The 26,636-nt window shown below is 42.4% G+C and overlaps 1 protein-coding gene and 1 long non-coding RNA gene across 5 annotated transcripts in view; both read right to left on the reverse strand.

Annotated features, from left to right (window-relative positions):
• LOC122563292 (uncharacterized) overlaps positions 1 to 23,684 on the reverse strand; it is a 114,075-nt gene extending 90,391 nt beyond the window's left edge. Inside the window, exon 1 of the long non-coding RNA XR_015750956.1 lies at positions 23,669 to 23,684. This is a non-coding gene — a long non-coding RNA (uncharacterized LOC122563292). The remainder of the gene's footprint in view (positions 1 to 23,668) is intronic.
• Positions 1 to 26,256, reverse strand: part of LOC122563291 (synaptotagmin-6-like) — a 299,429-nt gene extending 273,173 nt beyond the window's left edge. For 2 of the 4 annotated variants that reach the window (XM_087973676.1, XM_043716993.2), the window contains exon 1: positions 25,295 to 26,256. In XM_087973676.1, coding sequence (XP_087829802.1) covers positions 25,295 to 25,445 — 151 coding nt within the window. In that variant the 5' untranslated portion in view covers positions 25,446 to 26,256. Of the gene's footprint in view, positions 1 to 23,966; positions 24,437 to 24,597; positions 25,053 to 25,294 lie in introns of those variants that run through there. The other 2 variants (XM_087973677.1, XM_087973678.1) reach the window with 2 other exon arrangements.
• Between the last annotated feature and the right edge of the window lie 380 nt (positions 26,257 to 26,636).

Genomic DNA, 26,636 nt, shown 5'->3' on the forward strand with positions numbered 1-26,636 from the left:
GGCTCAGTGGTTATAGCGCCTGGGATCCAGATTCAATTCCAGCCTTGCGTGAGTGTCTGTGTGGAATCTGCACACTCTTCCTGTGTCTGCATGGGTTTCCTCCCACAGTCCGGAGATGTGCAGGTTCGTGGATTGGCCAGATTAAATTGCTCTGTAATGTGCAGAGTGGGTGGATTAGCCATGGGAAATGCAGGGGTTACTGGGATGTGGTGTGTCTGAGTGGGATGCTCTTCAGAGGGTCAGTGCAACGCAAAAGGCCAAATGGCCTCTTTCTATCATACATTTTCTGATTCTATGAACATGCCCTCATTTTTTGTGGTGTTTAGATTCGGTACCACAAAGTGTGTAAAAATGATTGTTCAACCAAAAAAAAATGATAACTAATGTATGCTTCTTAGAAAAGGCAATGCAATTCAGTCATAAAGAGCTGCATGGTGTCCTGGGAAAAGTATGTCATTCAGCCTCTTGTATCTGTTCTGCCACACATTTTGATCACAATTGATTCAGATGTTTATAGCTAGTCTTCATTACAAGTCTGCATTTTAATTTCAAGATTCATGGGATACTGTAACTAAAGTTCATCATTTGGGTTTACTGCAGGGATGTCACTGCTGGCAGTAATACATCAAATTACACTTTGGACACCCAGAATGGCCCAAAATTCATTACCTTCAGAAGAAAACAGTTGAACCATAACCATCACTTCCCAGTTAGAATTCTCCAGGGCTCTTGGTGTGGGCAAGGAGGTGGAATAGCTAACAAACTGGTATCAGAAGGCATCATGGAGTGTGCCCATTCCCATCATGTGCCATTTTGCCAGCAATGTGAATCGTGCTGGATGAGCCCATGCGTGAGCAGAAAGAGGTACTGTGGTCACAGGAAAGCAGTCTTCTGTTATGGGCAAGACCAAACTAACTGGGCAGAATTGTCTCATTGGGCTGCGTGAATGAAATATGTTCAGCCATGAGATTTCCAGCAGAACAACTAAGGGCTTAAGGCAAAGTGCATTAACCCTCACAACTTGTAACTTGAAGAGTTGAATTCTTTAATCAAGATTGCAATGGCTGGTGGTGGTGTCATTCATTATATTGTCTGGATCAGGGGAAAACTCTCAACAGTTTCTCTACGTTTTGAAGTATCAAGCAACAGTCGTCCACTGTAGAAAAGCTCATTTCTGTCATAAAAGGTTTTGAGTAAAAACATTCAGTGGAAGGAAGGACAGATGTGTTTGAACTTCTGTGCTATGCATGTGTTTAACTCCAGCGCTACATCATGTCTTAGTAATCCATTTGTAACCATTCATTTTCCATCAATCCTGAAAGAACTTGGAAAATGAATGGATAGAAGTAGGGAATATTCCTTGCTTATTTCTCACTGACCAGCAGATGTTCATCTGATGGATAGCTGCATGCTGTGTGCTAAAAATAACCAATCGATATAAATCACATGTTTTAAAGCTCTGCAGTCTGTTCTGGTGAGTGGCTGATTGGATTTCACAACAAAAGTTACATTTGTGCTGACACAGCTGATCATCTGCCAGTACAGGATTAAAGCCCTTCAGGAACAAACATTGAAGCATAATAGTGTGATACAAAAGTATTACTGGTTTTCCTCAGACATTTATGAGGTAATGATAACATGGTATTGACTGGAAAACTTGTAAAGTCCTCAACATGCCTTTGTTGGTTTTCTGAACTTCACCCTATCTGACAATGATTGCATGGTAAAGTAACAGACAGCCGTTACTACATACAGCAGTGTATCTGTCAAGCTACATTATAATTTAATGTCTCCTGTATAACAATTGAAAAATTAAATTAAACTTTTAACGATCATAATAATCTGAGCTGATAGTTCAGCAATAACCTTCTTCTTGTTGAATGGTGAAATGTGTGTGTTCTCTGCCCAAGAGCAGCTCCTCTACTCATTATCTGCTGACACTTCATCCTGAGCTATTCACCTGGTGGATTTGACATTGCCTTCCACTCTCAGAGACAGAATAAGGAGATAGGTTTCAACACCACTAAATGAAAATGTATTGTTGGCATCATTATGAGGCTAGCAATCTAGCCAATTGAGCAAATTGGTCCCCTAGTTCAATGAATAGATGTGTCGAATAGTTTGGTAGTGAGTTTTGAAGATTAGATTCCCTACACTATGGAAACAGGCCCTTCAGCCCAACAAGTCCACACCAACCCTCTGAACAGTAACCCATCCAAACCGATTCCCCTACCCTATATGTACACTTCTGACTAATGCAGCTAACACTACGGGCAATTTAGCATAGCTAATTCACCTGATCTGCACATCCTTGGACTGTGGGAGGAAACCGGAGCACCCGGAGGAAACCCACGCAGACACGGGGAGAATGTAAAAATGCCACATAGACTGTTACCCGAGGCAGTAATTGAACCCGGGTCCCTGTAAGGCAGCAGTGCTAACCACTGAGCCATCATGCCACCTGAAAAGGATGGCCATCTATCATTTAGCCTTGCATTAATTGACTCCAGTTGAACAAAAACTGTAATACAATTGCTTTGAGAAAGTCGAGGAAAAGAAGAGGTTCCACGTTGAGGGGGTTTAAGGGGGAAGGTGATCTTGGCTCTTTCTCTAGATTATTCTCCTGCACAATCTCCTTCAAAGTGTATGCAGATGTCATGCAGGAGCAAGATTGGTGGAGGCTGATGTTCATTGGCTTGCCAACAGCCAACGTGAACAATGGTCTTTTGCAAGAGAGCGGAGGAAACTTTACCCTTACATCTATTACCACCAATAGAGCAGAAAATTAGTTTAAACCTCTAAGATAGAAAATTCTATAATTTGATAGGATCTAACCTGAAGCTCAGTTCTATTGCTGAGATGAAGATTCAAATCACTGGTTTGAATTTTATTTTGATGAAGGTGAAGGCTGTGAGCATTTCCCTAATTTTGTTCCCAGTGTTAACACTAAACCTTTTCAGGTCATGTATAGTAAAGGTTAGAGAACTTCCTTTGCTTTTGTCATTTATATAAATTATTTGGATGTGAGCATAAAAGGTACAGTTAGAAAGTTTGCAGATGACACCAAAATTGGAGGTGTAGTGGACAGCGAAGAGATTACAACAGGATCTTAATCAGATGGGCCAATAGGCTGAGAAGTGGCAGATGGAGTTTAATTCAGATAAATGCGAGGTGCTGCATTTTGGGAAAGCAAACCTTAGCAGGACTTATACACTTAATGGTAAGGTCCTAGGGAGTGTTGCTGAACAAAGAGACCTTGGAGTGCAGGTTCATAGCTCCTTGAAAGTGGAGTTGCAGGTAGATAGGATAGTGAAGAAGGCGTTGGTATGCTTTCCTTTATTGGTCAGAGTATTGAGTACAGGAGTTGGGAGGTCATGTTGTGGCTGTACAGGATGCTGGTTAGGCCACTGTTGGAATATTGTGTGCAATTCTGGTCTCCTTCCTATCGGAAAGATGTTGTGAAACTTGAAATGGTTCAAAAAAGATTTACAAGGATGTTGCCAGGATAGGAGGATTTGAGTATAGGAAGAGGCTGAACAGGCTGGGGCTGTTTTCCCTGGAGCGTCGGAGGCTGAGGGGTGACCTTATAGAGGTTTATAAAATTATGATGGGCATGGATAGGATAAATAGACAAAGTATTTTCCCTGTGGTCAGGGAGTCCAGAACTAGAGGACATAGGTTTAAGGTGAGAGGGGAAAGATATAAAAGAGACCTAAGGGGCAACTTTTTCACACAAAGGTTGATATGTGTATGGAATGAGCTGCCAGAGGATGTGGTGGAGGCTGGTACTATTGCAACATTTAAGAGGCATTTGGATGGGTATGTGAATAGGAAGGGTTTGGAGGGATATGGGCTGGGTGCTGGCAGGTGGGTATAGATTGGGTTGGGACATCTGGTCGGTATGGATGGGTTGGACCGAAGGGTCTGTTTCCATGCTGTACATCTCTATGACTCTATGCAGGTGAATTCCCTCTGCTGTATTTTAGCATTGCACCTAAACCCCAACGTGTATACTATGCCTACTGCTGCACTGTCACTTTCTATTTTCCACTCCAATCATTGACTGAAGCAATATAATTCAGCAGTAATTCAGTATGCAATAATAGTTGCTTTAGACTGTAGGGATATTATACACAAGGAATCAGATGGAATTGGTCCAGACACATTCTTCATGTAGACAACAGAGACTTTATTCCCTGAATTCTGGGGCTGCTTTCTAACCCATGCTCCAGACATGATAGGCAATCTTTAACATTTTCTTATTGCACTGTTTAAGTCCTGTGTTCTTTGCTGAAGAAGTGAATAAGGTTCAACCTAGCAATTAAGTATTAATGCATCAATGTTGTACAACATTAACATAGTCATGTTTAACACTTCCATTCTTTTGATGGTGATGTCAACTCATTTAAAATATACAGCTTACCAGATCAACTGAAACAGTGGCTGCCTGCACAATACCAAGTGCAGCAAACATTTATATGACAATATCAACAAGTGTAACTCCTGAGTAACAGTAACGACGTCACTCAGCAGTTCCAACATGCAAAGTAAGTTGTATTTTGAATAATACAGGAATTGTGCCCTGATAACATGCTTTAGAAGGTACTCTTAGATTATTAGCATTAAATTGTCAATTGTAGTCATCATTATTGATGGAAGTCTGGAGAATAAAGCCTCTACTTTTGTAGTGTGAATGAGATGGGCCATCATTCAGATGGAGAGAGATGGCACTCCTAAAAAGGAAGGGTACATGAAACCGATGACGATCTTCCAAATGAGGTATTTGAAATTGGTCACTGGAATCATAGAATGGTCAAACTAAAGGAAAGGAGGCCATTCAGCCCATATTGTCTCATCTAAGCCTGTACCTTCAAGACAGTTATACAACATGTGACTTTTTGGTAAAAGGTACATGAGCTTGCCTGCGGCTATTCCTTCATTGTAACAGAGTGAATGTAATCAGTTGTCTGTGGATGTGTGTGCAATTTACATTAACATCATTAGCACAGAATCAGATGTGTATATATAATCTGGCTGGAGTCATACCTGGCACATAGGAAGATGGTGTGGTTGTCAGAGGTCAGACGTCTCAGCTCCACGACATCTCTGCCGGAGTTCCTCAGGGTAGTGTCCTAGGCCCAATAATCTTAATCTGCTTAATCAATGACTTTCCCTCTATCATAAGGTCAGAAGTGGGGATATTCACTGATGATTGCACATTGTTCAGCACCATTCACAACTCATCAGCTACTGAAGCGGTCCATGTTCAAATACAACAGGATCTAGACAATATTCAGACTTGGGCTGGCAAGTGGCAAGGAACACTTGAGGCACACAGATGCCAGGCAATGACCATCACCAATAAAAAACAAACTAACCACTGCCCCATGACATTCAATGATGCTACCATCACTGAATCCCCCACAGTCAACATCCTTGGGGTTACCATTGACCAGAAACTCAACTGGATTTGCCATGTAAACACAGTGCTAGAAGACCAGGGTAGAGGCTAGGAATACTGGAGCAAGTAACACACCTTCTGATTTCCCAAAATCTGTGCACCATCTACAAGGCACAAGTCAGGAGTGTGAAGGAAAACTTCCCAATTGCCTGGATTAGTGCTGCCCCAACAACATTCAAGTCGCTTGACACTATCCAGCACCAAACAGCCCGCTTGATTGGCAACACATCCACAAGTATCCACTCCCTCCACCACTGACACTCAGTAGCAGCAGTGTATAATATCTACAAAATGCACTGTAGAAATTCACCAAAGATCCTTAGCCAGCACCTTCCAAACCTACGACCACTTCTACCTAGAAGGACAAGGGTAGCAGACACATGAGAGCACTGCCACCATCGAATTCCCCTCCAAGCCACTCACCACCCTGACTTGGAAATATATCACTGCTCCTTCACTGTCACTGTGTCAAAATCCTCGAACTCCTTTCCTAAGGTGAGCCCACAGCAGGTGGACTGCAGCAGTTCAGGAAGGTAGCTCACCACCACCTTCTCAAGGGCAGCCAGCGACATCCACATCCAATGAATGGATTAAAACAATCTCTATATGGCTTTGTGAATATGGAAACAAAAATCAGATACCTGACTCTATGTGATGTATGTTATGCAGATTAACATATCGTAAACCCCAAACATCATTAGTGGATGCACTAACTCTCTGAATGAGAAGAGCACTCATTCCCCTGGCTTCTTGACATAGCTCTGACCTTCTTCCTTTTTAGATAAGAATCTAAATAACTTTTAAGTACCTGGACTGAACCTGCCTCCCCCATATGTGTCAGCAGTGCCTCCCAAATCCTAACTACATGCTGCATGACAAAGTGTTTCCTCATCTCATTATTTCTTTTGTCAATTATCTTAATCAATGCCCCCTCTCATTTTCAATCCTTACATCAGGAGGACACAGTTTCACCCTATTTACTCCATCCCAGACACCTCTTGATTTTGAATACTTCCAACAATTATCTTCTCTATCTTCCCTTCCCTTCTCCAAACACAATGCTTCAATCCATCTACATAATAATATTCCTCTTTTAAACCATTCTCATGAATATTTTCTGCACACTTTTTCATATTTTCCTATCTTTCCTAAAGGACTGCAAGGAAAATGCAGGAATGGGAGAGGTGGTAATGGGATCAAGGCGAAAGCAAGAGGTGCCTCGTTATTCCATCCACACTTCTTCAGAAGTAAATACTCTGGGACAAATGGGAAGTGAGAAGGAGTGTTCCATGTGAGAACACTGCCATCATCACTGATTTCATCCGACCATTCACCTTGTCCTCAACAATTACTGTCCCAATAATGGACAGCACTGAGTCCCTTTTCGAGTTTATGCAATGTCAGCCAGCTTATCATGTTCCAGTTAGCCCCTGCTCCTGATAACTGTGTAGCCTGTTGTCTAAGAGAGAAGGAAATTTGTGAGTTGGTTTTGTAAAGTCTGCCTATCAGCTGTGATTAAGCTGGGAGTTTTGCAAGGTGCAGGATATGTGCCTTACAGTTGTGAGGGTGAGGATGAGGAATATGATTGTTGGGAATGATTGCTAATTAATAGAGATCATTGGTAGATAAATGATGAGTGACGTGATTTAGCTGAGGCTTGCATTGCAGTTGCTAGGATATAACATTTAAAGTGGCATTCATTGATACTGATCACTTATGTGAGGGCATTCATGTCTTGTAACACCGAATCCAGTTCTTTGGGCTTTAACGTTACCTGCCTGACTCTCTGCCATCTGACTGTCTGATAGGAGATCCTCTAGATCTCCTTACCTTCTTTACAAGGATTCCAGTGTAATTTCTTTTCCCTTTTGATATGTCCCTGATTTTCCACATTTTATATTCTCTTCAATCACAACTCTCATCTTCTGGTCTTGCTCTGAGATGGCAAACCACATTTAAGCAGTGGTTAAATGCTCATTTATTCAGGTTAGCTTTAATCAATGCTGATCACTCATTGTCTTGGCCCAGTGATAAAACAATGAACATCAGGCTACTGTTGAATGCAGAGATCTTTCAAATGAATGGCAACAATAAAAGCACCCAGGTTAATATTATAACTCAATGCCAATGCATCTTTTCAGTGGCTATCCAATTTGGCCTCTGTTGTCCCTAAGTTGAATCATTCAGGACTTTTGTGACTAATATAGTGCAAATGTGAAAAAAGCATACATTATGTAACTGCATAATAGCTTCACTTGTTAGAACATGCAGACCAGAAATAATTGCATTCCAAAAGCATAAAGCAATTAACACATATTTCTTGTACTTTTTATAGTGTGGGAATCATATTACGTTTTTTAATTGCTCATTCTGCTGGATTCAATGGTGAAATTCATTAAGGACTGGCTCTGGGAAGATTTATTGAGGACACTTGATTATTATAAAAGCATTTGTCTACTAAATGTAGACTGAGACATTAATTATTAATATGGTAGATTTATGCCTGATCTGTATAATTAATCTTCAATCTACTGCATCTAGAACACAACAAGTCTAACAAAACTCCCAATATTTGGAGGGGGAGAATTGGGATTCAGTTGTAAGGAGATCATTATCTCCTTGAATTTTTTTAAATGCACTCATGGGGATATGGCTGTCACTGACTGGGTTCACATTTATTGTTATCCCTAGTTGCCCTTGAGAAGGTGGTGGTGAGCTACCATCTCGAACCACTGCTGTCCATGCGGTGCGCATGGATCCACAATATCATAGGGAAGGAATTCCAGGATTTTGACCTAGTGACACTAAAAGAACAATGATATGTTTCCAAGTCAGGATAGTAAATGGCTTGGAGGGGAACTTGCAGGTGATGGTGTTCCCATGTTTTTGCTGCCCTTGTCTTCTAGATAGAAGTGGTTGTGGGTTTGGGTAGGTGCTGTCTGAGGATCTTAATTGCTCCTTATGCTGCTCTTATCAAATGTTTACCTCAAATAATGGGGAGCAGAGACATTGTGGTGTAGTGGATAATGCCTTTGTTTCTGAGTCAGGAGTTCTGGATGGGACTCCAGGACTTGACAGCCAAGGAAGATATGTGCATCACACAGGCTAAATAAGCTGATGATCAACATGTAAATCCTTCGAGCATGTGTCAACGGTAGGTTGGAAAAGCAGGAGAGGTTCCTGAGCAACCAGGTTAATGGATAGGAACTGGAGTCTCTGCCATCACCCCTATAGCTCCAGACTACAACATTCCTGTAAAAGTGAAGGTTGCCAAGGCAACTTGGAGCCAGTTTGGTTTAGTTGGTTGACTGGTTGGTGTGATCAAGTTCGAGACAATGGGGTTTCAGCCACCTTCCAATGGGTGGATGTGGGATCTGCCTCCTTGTCCTCATCAGTTGTAGAGATTTTTTCGTTGTTGATTGGACCTACCTTCAAGCAGAAAACTGCAGAGGAAGGACAGATAGTACATGTGGGGATAGTGGTGTAGTGAAAATGTTACTGGACTGGGGTAATCCAGACATCTGGTCTAATTGAGAAACAGGACCTAACCTCACCATACGGTCTGGTGAAGTTCATTCATAAATCAGAGGGGAAAAAAAAAACTATAATCTGTTCCTGGGTTGTGATAGGATTCTGTTCTGTAGTCTGTTCACAAGTTAATTTGTATACAACTTGAACACAACACAGGACAATATAAAGGGGATGTTCATAGGTTTGGGAAATGTTCACTTATTGGGTCTTTAAAATTGCATCCATGTCCATACTACAAGTTTGGTAAGTCAGGAATTTGTAAATTGGGGACCCCTTGTAGTTTCATTTATGATGACCATTAAATTACAAAATTATTGGAAAAACACACCTGAACTTTAGGAAAGGAAATCTGTCATCCTTTCCTGGGCCAGGTATAATTGCAGACCCCAAGATCTGTGAAACGATTGAAGCCATTAAACTGCTGCAGAAAGGTTAAGGAAGAATGAAACCAGACAGATCATCCAGCTTCATTGTAAGCACTAGAAATGATTTCACTGTCAGTGGATCAAAATACTGGAACACCCCCCTCCCCCCACCACCATGAACAGCACTATGGGTGTACCTTCACCACATGGACTGTAGCGGTTCGAGAAGGAAGCTCTCTAACCACTTTCACAAGGACAATTAGGGTTGGGAAACAAATGCTTCTCTTGCCAATGGCGTTAATATCCTGTGAAAGGACAAACGGAAAACCAATATGTGATCTGCAGAAATATGGTCACAGAATCCTTTACAGAGTGGAAACAGGCCATTTGGCCCAACAAGTCCACTCTAACTTTTCAAAAAGTAACCCACTCAGACCCATGCGCCCCAACCTACACATCCCTGAACACTATGGGCAATTCACCTAACCAGCACATCTTTGGATGGTGGAAGGAAGCCGGAACACCCAGAGAGAACCCACACAATCATGGAGACAATGTGCAAACTCCACACAGACAATCACCCAAAGCTGGGATTAAACCTGGGCCCCTGGTGCTGTGAAGCAGCAGTGCTAATCACTGAGTTATCATGCCACCCATATAATTTCTCTATCTCATGTACAATGTGACTGCTTTACTGTGAACAGTTGGTTTCATTACATTGGATCACCAGATGCATTCACCTGAGATCCATCTTATACCTACAACTGGCTGACAATGATCATGATCTTTTATGTGCGATGATTTAATGTGTCCAGCTGACAATGGCAGAGATATGGATAAAAGCAAATTACTGCGGATGCTGGAATCTAAGCTTTGACAAAGCTTTGTGAGCTTTGAGAAAGGGTCAGTTAGACTCGAAACATCAGCTCTTTTCTCTCCTTACAGATGCTGCCAGACCTGCTGAGATTTTCCAGCATTTTCTCTCTTTGGGCAGAGATACGGAAACTGGGGATATTTAAGTAGCTGGAATCGGAGGAATGAAAGGTTTGGGGTGATATCAAGAAATAAAATAGGAACAGAAGTTGGCCATTGGGCTCCAAGGGTTGGAAACATTATTGGAGAGAAGCAAGAGTCTGGCCAGAGATGAATTACAGCAGAAAAGAAAGGCTTCAGAAGCAATTACAACAGGATCAGACAAGGCTCATTCCTTATCGAGACAAAAAATAGTGTTCATAATTTTTGGGGATGCAAGGTAGTTCATCACAACATAATAATTTTTAAATGTTTCAATGACACTTCAATAAGGAATGAAATTGTTCAATTAACTTAAGTTTGTATCAACAACTAAAATGGAATAAACATACAGAAATATTCCTGGCCCTTAGAACTGGGTTTTAAGATTAGATTACATTACAGTGTGGAAACAGGCCCTTCGGCCCAACAAGTCCACACCGACCCGCCGAAGCGCAACCCACCCATACCCCTACATTTACCCCTTACCTAACACTACGGGCAATTTAGCATGGCCAATTCACCTGACCTACAGGTCTTTGAACTGTAGGAGGAAACTGGAGCACCCGGAGGAAACCCACGCAGACACGGGGAGAACGTGCAAACTCCACACAGTCAGTCGCCTGAGGCGGGAATTGAACCCGTGCCGCCCAATGGATGTTGGTTCAGGATCCCAATGTGATCCCCTCCTCTGCCGGTTTCTCTGAAGAAGGGTGGCTTCCCCTTACCCTCCACCCCATTCTCACCCTGGAAAATGCTGGAAAATCTCAACAGGTCTGGCAGCATCTGTAAGGAGAGAAAAGAGCTGACGTTTCGAGTCTCACTGACCCTTTGTCAAAGCTTAGATTCCAGCATCCGCAGTAATTTGCTTTTATCCATATCTCTGCCATTGTCAGTTGGACACATTAAATCATCACACATAAAAGATCATGATCATTATCAGCCAGTTGTAGGTATAAGATGGATCTCAGGTCAATGCATCTGGTGATCTAATGTAATGAAAACAACTGTTTAGTCATGAAGAAGAAAATCTCCTACCAACTTAAGGAAGAACACAACGTAATCTTCTTCTAACTTCACATCCATCGGGCTACAGCTTTCTTATTGACATTTCTTTAAGGCCTTTTCTGCAACAGTTTTATTGCAAAGCTAATGCTGTAGGAAGCTACTCAATACCAAATGTACGTGCTCTGAAGGCCACGTGTGAATGGCTACTTTTGACTAATCCACTCTGACAGCACTTGGTGAGTAGCTCATGAATCTTGTATGCTAATCTTATTAATTGACACAAAGCAACAAAACAAATCACAGCAAAAAAAAAATGCAAGGATAAATTTGCCAATTTAGTCTATCCACATTTGCAGTTGTGTTCCCAAAATTACCAAAGAAAAATAATGAATAAGATGGGAGATTATATCAATTAAACCTTAGATTTTGTTTCCACAGACTAAGGCTCCAAGAAATTATCAGTTAATATGCATGCAGAATAACCACCCTGCACACACAAGATACATGGCCAGACCCCCAAATAAGGAGAAAGTGAGGACTGCAGAGAGTGGACATCAGAGTCGAGAGTGGAGTGCTGAAAAAGCACAGCAAGTCAGGCAACATCCAGTTCAGGCATAACTGCTTCATCAGGAAATTTTCTGATGAAGGGCTTATGTCCGAAATGTCAATTCCTGATGAAGGGCTTATGCTCGAAACATCGATTTCCCTGCTCCTCGGATGCTGCCTGACCTGCTGTGCTTTTCCAGCACTCTGGTCTTGACTCAGACCCCCAAATAAGTATCACACAGGACAAATCATCCCAGTATAAATTCAAATAATTACAAATATATACATGGGATAGAATTATGCTGCTTTACTTATCTGCAATTTGGTCAGAATCATCTAAACCAAAGACAGAGTAATTCAGTTTTAAGCAATAGTCTGTAAAAATTGTGTATTTGCAATCTCCTGCCTTAAAAAAAATGTGCAAGGTGACAGACCTGCCCAGAATCCCCAGGCAAGTTAATTGAGATAACTTGGTAGTGGTGTGTTACAATTCAGTTAGGGAGTTCACATAGCAATAGCATCACACACATTTACATGCATGTTGACGTCTGGAGCTATGGATAGTGGTGGGAGTGTCTCCAATCTCTTTCCAGAACATCGCTGACCTGGAATCTCTCCCATTCTTACCACCTGCCACCAATACATAGTGGAAGGATTTGCAGGCAGACACTGCGCCTGTCTGGCCATATTATGAACGCACCTTCCTGAGTCATCAATCCAAGGAGCAGGGCTTGAACTTGAAGCTTCTGGCTTAGAGGCAAAGATGCTGCCAATTGTGTCACAAGACCATCTCAAAGCAGCTCAGCTCCAGTTACTCAAATAAAAGCCAAATACTACAGACATAGGAAACGTGAAATCAGAACAGAAAGGTCTAAGGTATCTCAACAGGTCATAGAGTCATAGAGATGTACAGCATGGAAACAGACCCTTCAGTCCAACCCGTCCATGCCGACCAGATATCCCAACCAAATCTAGTCCCACCTGCCAGCACGCGGCCCATATCCCTCTAAACCCTTCCTATTCATCTACCCATCCAAATGCCTCTTATGTTGCTCAAATGTTGCAATTGTACCAGTCTCCACCACATCCTCTGGCAATTGTGTGTGAAAACGTTGCCCCTTAGGTGTCTTTTATATCTTGCCCCTCTCACACTAAACCTATGCCCTCTAGTTCTGGACTCCCCGACCCCAGGGAAAAGACTGTCTATTTACTCTATCTATGCCCCTCATAATTTTATAAACCTCTATAAGGTCACCTTTCAGCTTCTGACACTCCAGGGAAAACAGCCCCAGCCTGTTCAGCCTCTCCCTATCACTCAAATCCTCCAACCCTGGCAACATCCTTGTAAATCTTTTTTTGGACCCTTTCAAATTTCACAACATCTTTCCGATAGGAAGGTCTGGCAACATCTGTGGAGAACGAGACTGAGTAAGCATTTCGAGTCCGATATGACTCTCAGTTCTGAAGAAGAATCACCTTGAACTGAAAATGCTAATTTTGTTTGTCTCTGCACAGACCTTGTCAGACCTGCTGAGTTTTTCCAGCAGTTTCTGATTTAATATTAGCACTATTTATTCTGCCATTTGGGTGCCTGAAAGCCCTCTTAAAATTAGACATTTTGTAGATACAAAGGCCCCAGTGGGCATTTTTTAAGCATTTAAACATAAAAAAACTCAATTCCCTGAACAAAAACAAAATGACTTATGTGTGCTAAAGAAACAATAAATGGTTTTTGATTGCTTTTAAAATCATTTTCAGCTGTATGCCATGAGTTATGAGTTAATGCCAATTTGATTGGCACGGCATTGCCGTTAACCTCACACAAACTGAAGCTCGAAGTCAAGCTCTCAGTAAGTGTCAGGAAATTGCTGCATTTTTCACTGTAATTACAGAAGAATCTCACCACAGCCATTTATTTCATGTTGTAAGCTCCCTGCTAAATGACATGATTTATGAACAAGATATGAAACTGTTTGAAGGCCCAGAAAGGGAAACATTGAAACTGCAATCTTATTCCGGCCAATTCTTCCAATCGGGTTTTTAGCTTCAAAGAAAAACAATTTCTTATTTTCTTTTTGTCTCTTCCTCTCTTTCTTTACATTAATCTTCTCTTTATTTCACTTACTGTATCCATTTTGATTCTTATTCATGCAAAATCCCTCCCTGTTATTTGCTCTTCCTTTATCAACCTTTAGTTTTATGGGTTAAGGGGATAAACCTATGGACTCAGTGTTCATGAAGTTTCAAATGCCTTCTTGATCTCATTATGCCACTAGCCATTGGCATTTCCAGAACATCGTGCTGGGGGGCAGCAGGTTCCAAAACCATAAAAAGTTCAATCGATGCCACACACGACAAGGTGCTCCACACCAGGGTTTACTCAACTATGACGTTAGAATGTGGCTAGTAGACAATCAAAGTAAGATCACCAATCTGAACCTTGGTAACAGGTCACAAGCTTCACAACATTGGAGAGAGGAAAAGGTCAAATTGAGATGAAAAGGAGACAAAAGATGAGGGAAAAATCAAAGTACAAGTAAAGCAATGAAAAAGGAGCAAAATAAGTTATCATGGATAAAAGCTGACAGTGTTAGTTGAATCGCCTCAGCTACAATTAAGCTCCAGAATTCATGGGCACCTCAAAGAATAGCTGAACACTGGTCTTAAGGGATAAACTATACTGCAGATTGAACGTAACTCTACCTTTGCAGTTTATTATTACCATTGTACTGCAACCTTCAAGGATCTCAAGAGCATCACTGCAGGAAATGAACTATTGGTCATAAAAAGATATAACACTTTGTGCTGTCTTGAATGTAAGGCCATGGGAGCTTAGTGTTTGGCCATTTTTAGGGATTTATTTAATTCACTATCCCAGGTTCCTCTTCATAACACACTCCTCACTGTGTCATATCTAAGCTTACTGAAAAATGCTATAATATCATCAATCAAGAGATCTACACTTTGCACGGAGAATAAAATTAGACAAGAAATATAGAGGTTAAACACATGCCTGTTGTGATTGGAATGAGGTGAGCCAGGTGGACTCAGAATATAAGTTCCCTGATTGGACCAGGGTAACAGCCCTAATCAAGTAATCCTGGCTGACACAGATGTCAGGGGCTCTGTTCACTCTAGGAGCCGGCACTGAGCTAGTTGAGACAGTATCATGTACTATTCACATGTAAATAAAGGGTGACTTGGTGGTGGGATACAGGCCTTCATGGAATTATTTCAGTGGTGATAAGAGTGAGATATGCCCCTTTAGTGTTCCACTCACAATGGTTGCCTTTGTGTTATGGTAAATATTTCTGGCATTATGCTGTTATTTGGGAAGGTTGACTTATTTGAGCCTGATGTTGAAGACTGGGCCCAGTATTAGATTAGATTAGATTACAGTGTGGAAACAGGCCCTTCGGCCCAACAAGTCCACACCGACCCGCCGAAGCGCAACTCACCCATACCTCTACATTTACCCCTTACCTAACACTACGGGCAATTTAGCATGGCCAATTCACCTGACCTGCACATCTTTTGGACTGTGGGAGGAAACCGGAGCACCCGGAGGAAACCCACGCAGACACGGGAAGAACGCGCAAACTCCACACAGTCAGTCGCCTGAGGCGGGAATTGAACCCGGGTCCCCCCATCAAACACTCCCAGGACAGGGACAGCACAGGGTTAGATACAGAGTAAAGCTCCCTCTACACTGTCATCCCATCAATTCCGATGGGCATATCTGCGTGGGTTTTCTCCGGGTGCTAACCACTGTGCCACCATGCCGCCCATACGTATGTGGAAAGAATGCATTTTATTTCTGGGAAAATGACACTGGGGCAGACAAAAAGCAATGAGGAATTCTCCTGACAGTTTGTGGATCCACAGCTTTTTCGATTATTGAGAGGCTAACTTTCCAAGAGGGACCAGATACTAAACCCCATTCAAGAGTTGATTGATTTAGCTAAGGAACATTACAACCCCAAGCCTCCTCTAAGTATGAGACATTGTTGGTTTTACTTGGCTGTGCTGGATCCAAGGGAATCCATATTGGGATTCTGGACCAGGTTAAGATGACTGGCAGAGGCATGTGATTTTTGTTTAACCCTTAATGAGATGCGGTGAGACCATTTAGAATGTGGGAGCAATGCTATAACCATGAAAAAGCACACACTAGATGATGCCCAACTGGATTTCAAACAGGCACTGCAACTTCCTTTATCACTGGAAAATGCTCCCAGTATATGAGTATATGAGTTACAGTATGTGAGTTACTGATGGCCAGAATTAAATAAGCTATCCAATAGGCTGGCATCCAGGAAAGGGCTCACCCTCAAAAGTCCATCAACATCTCATCTGGAACAGTGAAATTTCTTAGCAACATCCAAATCAGAACCAAAATAAGCACCTGGTTAAATGGTCACCCAGTTCTAATGGAAGTGGTTAAAAGCGCGGGTATATCAGTGATTGTGGAAGCAGTCTTTAGCAAATTCACTCTGGACTCCAACTCTTAAGTTTACATTAGACCTCGGCCAGACTGAGAACCTATACTGGGGAAGCTTTACAGGTTAAGGGTACAACTTCGGGTTCTGGTCTCTTATGGGATGTAGCTGGTTCAGTTCCCACTGATTGTAGTAAAAGGCTCCGGCTCAAGCTTGATGGGGTGAAATTGGTGTGAGAAAGTTCAGACAATACCTGAATGGACATAAATTTGTAATAGTAATACACCACAAACCCCTGCTAAAAGAGGACAGGACCGTGCCACCCATTGCTTCAGGTCAAATTCAGCAGTGGGCTGTAATAGTGTGCGCACACAATTACAAGTTAAAATGCTGCTTGGGAAACCGACTGGCAAATGTGAATGTCTTGGGGTGCCTCCTTTTGGCAGATACTCCATCGGTGGTGTCACCACTAGAAAAGTCAGTTTATTCTGGATTTTAAACTTTTCGGACCCATTTCCGATCACCGCTGACAATATCAGACTTTGGACAGAGAATGATCCCATCCTGACAAAACTGAAACTGCTGACAGTGATGGGGGAGACAGAAGGGCCATCACAACCAGAATTGGAACCTTTCTGGACCCAGAGAGACCAGATCACCATAGATGACGTCATATTATTATGGGGAGCAATAGTGATTGTGCAGAGCCAGATACTGGTTGAACTCCAGCAGGGTCATCCGGGGGTTTCCACTATGGAGATGTTGGTGAGAGGTTATGTCTAGTAGCCAGATTGGATGCGGACATTGCCACATTAGTGGGGTAGTGCCCAGAGTGCCAACAAGGACAACCTGATGAAGGAGCGGCGCTCCGAAAGCTAGTGCTTCCAATTAAACCTGTTGGACTATAACCTGGGGTTGTGTGATTTTTAACAAAGACAAAGATTACCACCAGCAGTTCCTCCACATTTGCGGGAATGCCCGGGTAACCCTAGAATTGGTTACATGTTGACTATGCCGGTCTTTTCATGGTCTCCGTGTTCTCAGTCATTGCAGACACCCTTTCAAAGTGGTTGGAATAAGAGAGTTCCTTTGTCAAACATGGGGATGATGATGGGAAAGCTGACAGCATCTTTTGCAACACACAGACTCCCAAAAGGTGTTGGTTACAGAAAATGGGCCATTATTTTCCTGCAGGGAATTCAAGTATTTGCTAAAGTCGAATGGCATTAGGCATGTAAGGACAGCTCCATGCCATTGGTCATCCAATGACCTAGCAGAAAGAGCAGTCCAAACATTGGAAGCAGGCTTAAAGAAACAGCCTACAACTTCACTCGATAGCAAACTGCCCCTATTCCTGTTTGCTTACAGGACCACCCCTCACATAACTACAAGGGTAGCTCCAGCAGAGTAGCTAATGGAGAGAGGACTCCACACCAGGTTAAACCTGATCTCCCCAGACCTTGGGGGGGGGGGGGGGGGGGGGGGGTGAAATGGCATCTGCAATGCCAATGCTGGACACAGGATTCCTCTAAGAGAGACAGGTTGTTTACTTCAGGGGATGAACTTTGGTTTTGAAATCACGGGAATGGCCCTGCATGGGTACGAGTCATTGTTGACGCAAGATCAGGTCCAATGGCATACAAAGTTCAGGTAGGTGATGTGGTCCTGAAAAAGCACGTGAACCACTTAAAAGCTGCAAACTCACAAACGGGGCAGGAACAAACTATACCCGGCCCCTCGGAACATCCAGCAAGGCTGTCAGAACACTTGGGTTCTCCCCCTCTGCCCAGTCTTGAAGAAACCTCTGAGAACAGGATCAACACGATAGATGACACAGCCTTGAAGCCATTACCTCCTGAAGAAGAGGATGAATTTCTTCCGAGACGCTCCAGGCGCAAGAGTCAGGTTATGGTCCAGCACACACCTCCATGGAGTTACTTCATGTAGCAATCAATCTCAAATCTGTCACAGTATAAAATTTACTGAACACTGCTACAGGAGCTTGGGTGTCAGCCCATGTTGTGAGGATTAAATATTTGCCAGGAGAAAAAAAAAGCCATCTCTCCTTTAATTTGCAAAGATCCCCCTGGGGTCACAGAGGAAATAAACACCCCAAGTCAATACACTGGAACTTTAAAATGCTCAATTTTAACAAAACCCCTCAAATTCCTGCTGGATTTCAAAATGTTATCAAATAAAACAGTTTCTACCAGCCTGTTAACCAGTAACGCCCAGCAGGTCACTGAGCCAGGGAGTGATCAGGAGCAATCCACCAGAATAATGAACAGTACAGCAACACATTAATGTTTGAGAAGCAGCATTGAATCTGGTAAAAGAGGAACTGCAATAAATCAGTCCCTTGTTCTATGCAAGGGAAATGATAGCTTTCATTTTGTTGTGAAGCTCATGATTTCCTCTCCTGTAATACGAAACTACCACAACAGGGCTCAGGAGGCTGTAAAATGTGTGGCAGCAATAAAAGTTGAGTGGCAGCAACAAGCACAAACATTGACTTGATTGATGGAAGCAATTAGAGTGAAAAGATTAGAATATTCTTAATAGTTAGGACAATGATAAAATTGCTGGCATTACAATCCAAGCTACTTCAACTGCACTCATTCAGTTTGTCACGAAGACTCTGAAAGTCACGCTAGCTAAAGCACTCATGTTCATCTCTTAGTCTATGCACAAGTGTACTCACAATGTTTGGCTGAGGGCCATAATCCCTAGCAACATGCTCAATTACTGCTATAAGGAAATATGACTTTGTTTAACAGCAGCATCAGATATACATAAGACAATATATAGCATTACAATACATAAACCAACAGAGCAACTTTACTTAGCACTGATGACAGTATATTATGTATGCTTAACAGTGTTTCTAGAATGAGTCTTTGTTTCCATGAGCTACTTGATTGTACAGCAGATATTATACATCTCATCATCTCTGTATACTATACCGCAGAAATAAAATGTAAACTGTGCCTGAGAAATTTACACTGCAGCAAATAAATCTAGTCCAATAGGAACCCTTTATGTTATCAGATTGTTTCCACTATTAGAAAGGAGAAAGTGAGGTCTGCAGATGCTGGAGATCAGAGCTGAAAATGTGTTGCTGGAAAAGCACAGCAGGTCAGGCAGCATCCAGGGAACAGGAGCCCTGATTCCTGAAGAAGGGCTTATGCCCAAAACGTCGATTCTCCTGTTCCCTGGATCCTGCCTGACCTGCTGCGCTTTTCCAGCAACACATTTTCAGCTCCACTATTAGAAAGACAATTGGTAATCAGGGGATACAGATTTAAGTTAATTACCAAAAGGACCAAAAGTGATATGAGAGGGGAGAAAATGTCATAATCTGTAATGCATGTTGTGAATATGGAATTGGATAAATGCTTGAGGTGAGAATATTGGGGCAGGGTTCTGGGCAGAAAGGGCAATTGGGATTGAATTGGATAGCTCTTTCATAGAGCCAGCACAGGCAAAAGGGGCGGAGTGATCCTAACTCTGTGCAGAACTATTCTATGAATCTATGCAAATTAATTATAGGGTCAAATTTCTTCCATATTGCAATCTCTCCAAAACCACTCCAAACTGGCGACAAATCTCTACAAGTGTTAGCTTAGTTTCTTCTCACTAACTGTAACATTAATAAGCACCACCATTACACTCTGCTCTTTTCTGCATGTGCACACATGCACCAGCTTTGAAATGTTTTATTTTGCTGTCAGTCTCCTTGCTATAGTTGTGCCATTACAAAGACCTCCTTGCACTGTTAAACTCATCTTCCTAGCACTAGTCAATTAGAGTCAGAGGGTCATACAGCATTGAAACAGATCTTTCGGTCCAACTACTCCATGCCAATTATAATTTAAACTAAACTCATCCCACCTGACTGTATTTGCCCCAAATCTCTCCTTTCTAATTCATGTACTTATCCAAATGTACTTTAAACATGGTAACTGTACCAGCATCCATCATTTCCTTTGGACGTTCATTCCATACAAAAAACACTCTCTAACTAAAAATGTTTCCATTGTCACCTTAAACATATGCTCCCAAATCGTGAAATTCCCCACCCTAAAGAAAAGATCCTTGCCATTCACCTTATCTATGCCCCTCATGGTTTTATAAATCTCTACAAGATTACCGCTCATACTCTTACGCTGTAGTGAAAAATGTCCCAACCCATCCAGCCTCTCCTTATAACTCAAATCCTCCATTCCTGGCATCCTGGTAAGTCTCTTCTGAAACCTCTCCAGTTTAATTATATCTGAGTTATAACAGGGCACCTAGAACAATACACAGTACTTCAGAAAAGACCTCTCCAATGCCCCTGTACAACCTCAACATAATGTCCCAACTCCTTCACCCAAATTTGTTGTTTAACAACGTAAAGTTCTTATCAGAAGGACTTATACTTGGAGGAGCCTGGCTTACTCTTTAAAAAACGTTTCCTGTCAATTGACTTTAAATATATATCATTTATGCAAGTTATTATTCTCTAAATTAGTCAGCCGTTGTGCAGCTCTTATAATAATGGGTGCACGCATACACAGTTCTTCTTGTCTGTTATTGATATTTCACTTAAAAACAAATCAATGCATTTCCAATCTTAATAGGATTGCTTTCAATTTGCCAAAGGGCTAGCCACAAGGTATTTTTGAAAAGATTCATGTGTAGTTGCTAGAAGAAGCTTGCCTGTCAAATATATTTCAATGGGATGTGCAATTAAAGTTACAGAGGTATGACTGGAATAAGCACGTTATCATTAATCAACCATTCAGTTTCTATCTTCACTCTCAACAATCACTTTGCCATGTACATCTTGCTGGGACAAACAAACTCAACCTGAAAGTGGATGGAGCTAGTTGCGATGAGCATGAGATGTAAACCTTGAATGAAGCATATGTATTTCAAACTTGAAAGTTTTTAAATTTGGTCAAATAAGTAGTTTTACTTTGAAAGAATAATTTAATGATTAACAAATAGAGTATGTGTTTTTTTGTTACTTGTACTTCCAACTGTGACCAATGCTTTATCATAAAGTACTTGCCAGATGCAGAGTTGGGGTATTTGACTGGATAGTCCAGAAAGTAAAAGATATCTGACTATGTATTTACCAAAGCAATTGAAGAACCAACTAAATAGGTCACTAGTTAGATGATAGTTAACCATTAATATCCGTTAATAGAATTGGATTAAATCATTAAAAAGCCTAATAGCCGAAATTCACAGCAAAACTAATAGTTTTAATGCTTTTAGATATAACCTTTCCTTTTCAGGTAGCACAGGCGATGATAACTTTGCTATTACTAGTAACAATTCTTCTCGACCCAGCTTCTTGCTTCTGCTTCAATTGCCACCACCTGTAGTCACACACCATCATTTGTTTGTTATTGAATCATTTCTGTCAATCACATACTTACCACCATCTCCCCCCCCCCCCCCCCCCCACATCTCCTGCCCTTGTATTTCCTCCTCTCTCCTCACCCTGCCATGCACTTGCTGAAAACCTGGCACATCTATTATGTACTTGTTTCTGTCCTGTTTCCTGCTCCCTAGATGCTGCCTGACCTGTTGAGTATGAGCAGCAGTTTCTATTTCCATGTCAGTTTTCCTCCCCCTGTTGTGTAACTAATCCCTTGGATTCCTGACAGGATCAGCTGGAGTGCACCTTACTGAATGAAATCCCAACCCTGGAGGGAATATCGCCAATATGTAATGTCCAAAGTAAGTAACCGATTGGTCTCACAAAATTGGATGTTCTAAAGCGTACACAGTCAATTAGCTGATGTGACTATTGTTCTAACCTAGATTTAGGGTCCCAATAATCTGCATATTTGGTGCATTTTGTGACCGGTCGATGTGAACACAGACCCTCGTTTTAACAAGAAAATATAGAGTCATAGATGCCAAATGCCAAAAAATACAAATCTCATTAAAAATTATGACAAATGCCTTCATACTTTGAAAAGATAAGGCAACCAGTGATGGAAGGGAAACACGTCCCTGAGCTGGCAAAATAAATTGATCGAGTAAGATGCTCATTAACATTGTAATTACCCCTTGCACCATCCAATGATTTTCAGGTTTCAGTTCCCGCTGCTGCTTCTTTCCAACCCTTGTATTCGAAAGCGTTGATGTTTAACTCTTGCGATTAAAGAGCACACGAAAGACTACTCCACAGTGAACACTATTGAAGCCCCTGTGTTTCGATCGCCACAAAACCCACTGTGTAAGCTGCAGCCGAATACCTTCTTATCAAAGAAGCATAATCTCCGGGGAAAGATCTGTGTGTGCCTGTGTGTGTGTGTTTGTGCGTGTGTGTTTGTGCATGAGAGCCTGTGGGTGTGTGTGTGCGTGAGTGCCTGTGTGTATGTGTGTGCTTGTGTGTGTGTATGTGAGTGCGTGTGTCTCTATGTGTGTGCCTGTGTGTGAGTGCATCTGTGTCTGTGTGGGGGTGCCTGTCTGCCTGTGTGTGTGCCTGTGTGTGTGCGCCTGTGTGTGTGCGCCTGTGTGTGCCTGTATGTGTGTGCAAGTGTGTGTGTACAGTTCTGCCCATAAACCTGGCAGCGATTACTTAAACTGAACCACTTCATGTCCTGCCTTGAGGAAGACAAATAATTCCGTGCTCAATAACACCGATGAGGACATTGGGTTGCAAGAGTCAGAGAGGCAAAACAACAGTCAGTAACGATTAAACTGCTAGGTGGAACATCAGGTAGACAACGTAATCATTATCTACACACACATTGGCGGGAATAGACAGTCATCAGTCGTATGTTTCAGCAGATGGGAAGGTTGTATTGAAGTGGTCGGACTCACCTTTGGAATCCTATAGCCTCCACACAATTACAACGGAGCTGCATCTCGCCGTCTCTCTATTCATGAGCTTTCTCGAATGACAGCCGTGAGAAGAATTCAGTGCCTCCCGATATCATTGGTACCTTTCCCCAGTCGGTCTCAAGCTCAGGATGTTTTAACCTTTTCAGTGTAAGCTTAACAACAGCAGGGCGTAAGTTACAGTATGGGACAGGTCTGGCAAATGAACCCAGCCTGCTTTCCAGAAAACTTCACCATTGAACTTATAAATTCAGCTGCTGTACACATACAGTCCTGAGCTACCCTTTCCCGAAGGGTGGTGTGCTAGACAGCACCCACTTATCACAAGCGGGTTTTAAGCGTTTAGTTTTAAGAAGTCGTACAATGCGTCTTTACTCCAACCTAACACACAACTTACCTCATCTGGAAAGAAACCATTTTTCCATATAATTTTAAGATTTGGCACTGGTTCGTTTACTCACCTGATCTCAAGTCACAGTCTCAAGCTGCCAGGCAATAACGTGTAAATTCTACTTGCACAACACAGCTGCAAGGTCTCTTCACAGCACACAAAACACCAAATGCAAACACTCTCAAGTCTTAACATTGATCCTGGCCTGACATAGCCAATTGGACCAATGATAACCGTAGCAAGATAATATTCAAGGTTAACACTTCAAAACCTGAAATAGAACCTTAAAATCCCCTCAACTGCAGCCCACACGAAAACAACACAAATTTCAGGGAAGACATATTTTTAAAAAAATGTTCCACTACTACCTGCAGACAGAAATCTGAAAAGAACAATTCAGAAAGCCTGTTAAATATGGCGAGGAATGTTCCTCTCACACCGGCCGAGATCCCGACTGACTCAGAACGTGATTGAAGATTCAGCACTGGACAGCTCCTCAGCACAACCGCACGGCAGGGAACATGACCGCGATCCTCCTCCCCGGGGGACCCAAATCGCAACTCGGGTGCTCAGGCACAGTCTCGGAATCAACAGATGGCAAGACAACTTCACCAAACACCTTGCCTTAACGCCAACTTTCACCTGCAGCTTCTGTTCAAACTGTTAACCGAACCTCAGCCGGAAAACAGACTTCTCTCGAGTAACCCAAACGCCGCCTGTGGGCTCGAAAGCAGACTGTGGAACTTAGCCTAGTGTGTGCAGGAAAGCTGATAGATGCACCCCCTCATAACTGGAATAGATACAAGAAATGGACAGTGAATGTGACAGAGAGACTGGACACTCCAATCTATAGCTTGATGAAATCAACTCACTTGGCTATCTAGGGATCACATTGTACAGAGAGGACACGCAACATGGTCTAGCCCACGGGCTTAAAATTTCAATAATCTTGCTCTACCAAGCATTTCTGTTTTGCAAAAAGTCAACTCACAAACAGACCTTATCACTCACTAGTGATCGCCGGTTCTCACGAAGGATGGATTCTCATCGAAAGGAAAACATGTTTTTGAATAACAAACACCTCCAGCAGTGTGCAGTCAGGTGTCCGAGAGGACAGGCAGCAGGATCTGATGCCCGGCTCCCTCTCCCAGCACCGCCAGTTGAAGTAGGATGGCTGATTTCAGCGTCTCTCGGAGAGCTAGTGGCTGCTGCTGCTGCTGCTGCCCTGGGTGAACTCGGTCACTGTTTCCCTCTAGTGCCAAGAGACTGTCAGGGAACAACTTGCAATTTCAGGCAGTGCAAAGTGCCATTGCTTCCCTTGACTGTACTGAACAGTCAGAATGCTAAAGAGAATACAGTCCCTTCTGTGTTTCGCCAGTTGGCTTTCCTCGGGAACTTTTACATGCTGTCTTTACAATCGGATCGTAATTTTTATTCTGGGATGAACACTCCAGTTAAATACTATTTATGGACTGTAAGTAACCATATGGGTGATATTGATGAACGTGCAATACTTTCTCATAGCTACGTTAGAAATCTTATAGATCCCTTCGCCATCATTATGTTATTCTAGTTGAGTTGGAATTAAGTTGGCTAGTTTGGTTTAATGAAAGGCGCTTGGTTTATTGTCCAAACTTATTGAAAGGATTCTCTTTCTCATTAATGTTAAGTGTGATCAGCTGTTTCCTTACTTTACCTGTCTCAGTTACACTGGGGAGCTGACTGGAGGAGGAAAACACAAACTCCAGGCACTTCTCATGTTCCAGAAGGTTCTTGGTGCACAGTTCGTTGACCAGCCCGATGGCCTTTTGACACAGGATCACATGGTCCTCTCGGTTGGCACTCATCTCCTATAAGGCATCCTTCCTCTTGCGGAGTGGACAAGAGATCAGGAGCTGGAAAGGACCCGCTCAGTCCAACGCGGAGCACATCTGCAACTCGCCGGCGTGAAGCCACCCATGGGGAACCTCCCCTTTCATCCAAAGGCACATTGATGTCAACGATTGGCAGGCGAGCAGCTACTTTGCACGATCCACCGCTTGCTGAAATCTTACTGGCTTCCGGAATGTTTCTGGGAGTGTTTGGGGAGATCTCTTATTTATACTGCGGACGCTGAGGCGTGGCCTCTCTCTCTCTCTCTCTGGGAACCTCTTAACTGCAATTTTGAATTCTGGGCAAGGTTTCAAATAGAATAGAAACTTGCCATTGAGTAAGCTGATCGCTTCATCGATTTGACACATTGGTTACTTTCTTAAATTTGCTTGGATTTTGTCTATGTAACATGTTCTTCTGCAGTGAAGTTACAACAGGCACTCTCCTCTATCTCCTGAAGAGACATCCCTTCATTTCAATCCTGTGGTTCCGCTTTTCCTTGCAAAACAAAAAGAATAGAAAGTGTGACAATTAGACCAGAATTCAATGCAGCTGTATAGTGCCGGTCGCTATGCGAGCTTTGACAAAGACCAGTGCAATGCTCCCTGTTGAAAAACCGTGCAGAGAAGCCAAACTTCAGGTGCGACTCCAAATTGCAGACCGACGCGTCTTTGTTAACTCCCGTTGCACTCACTAATTTGTGACAATGTTTATTATGAACCTCCAACCCACCAAAGGCGTCCCCGACCCTGATGATTGCTGATTTTTTTTAAAAAAATTCTCTGTTCCTAAACTTGATTTTGTGGACCTTACATTTTGAATCTTGTATTACAACAGAAAGGAACGGTAGGTATTGAGTTATCTTGTATCACATGCACATTCAATAACTCCGATTCTGTTTATGCTTGTCTTCCAACAACAGATCAGGAAATGTCAGGATTATTTACTAGTGAGAGGTGCCCACTTTGGGAGCAGATTTACCCGTAGCCTATGCTCACGCAAGTTACTGACAGCAATCTGACTTCAGGTCTTGATCAGCATAGTTTATGGTCCTTATCTATAAACATAGCTCTTTGGACTGACTTTTATTTTTTTCTGGGTTGTCTATTGTTCTGATTTCCTGCTCCTCTCAGCAGGAAGACCACTTGTCAGGACCAGTCCAGTCA

The sequence above is a fragment of the Chiloscyllium plagiosum genome, unplaced genomic scaffold, assembly GCF_037043375.1.
Source record: "Chiloscyllium plagiosum isolate Xiang-an unplaced genomic scaffold, Cpla_swu_hap1 HiC_scaffold_26, whole genome shotgun sequence".
NCBI lineage: Eukaryota > Metazoa > Chordata > Chondrichthyes > Orectolobiformes > Hemiscylliidae > Chiloscyllium > Chiloscyllium plagiosum.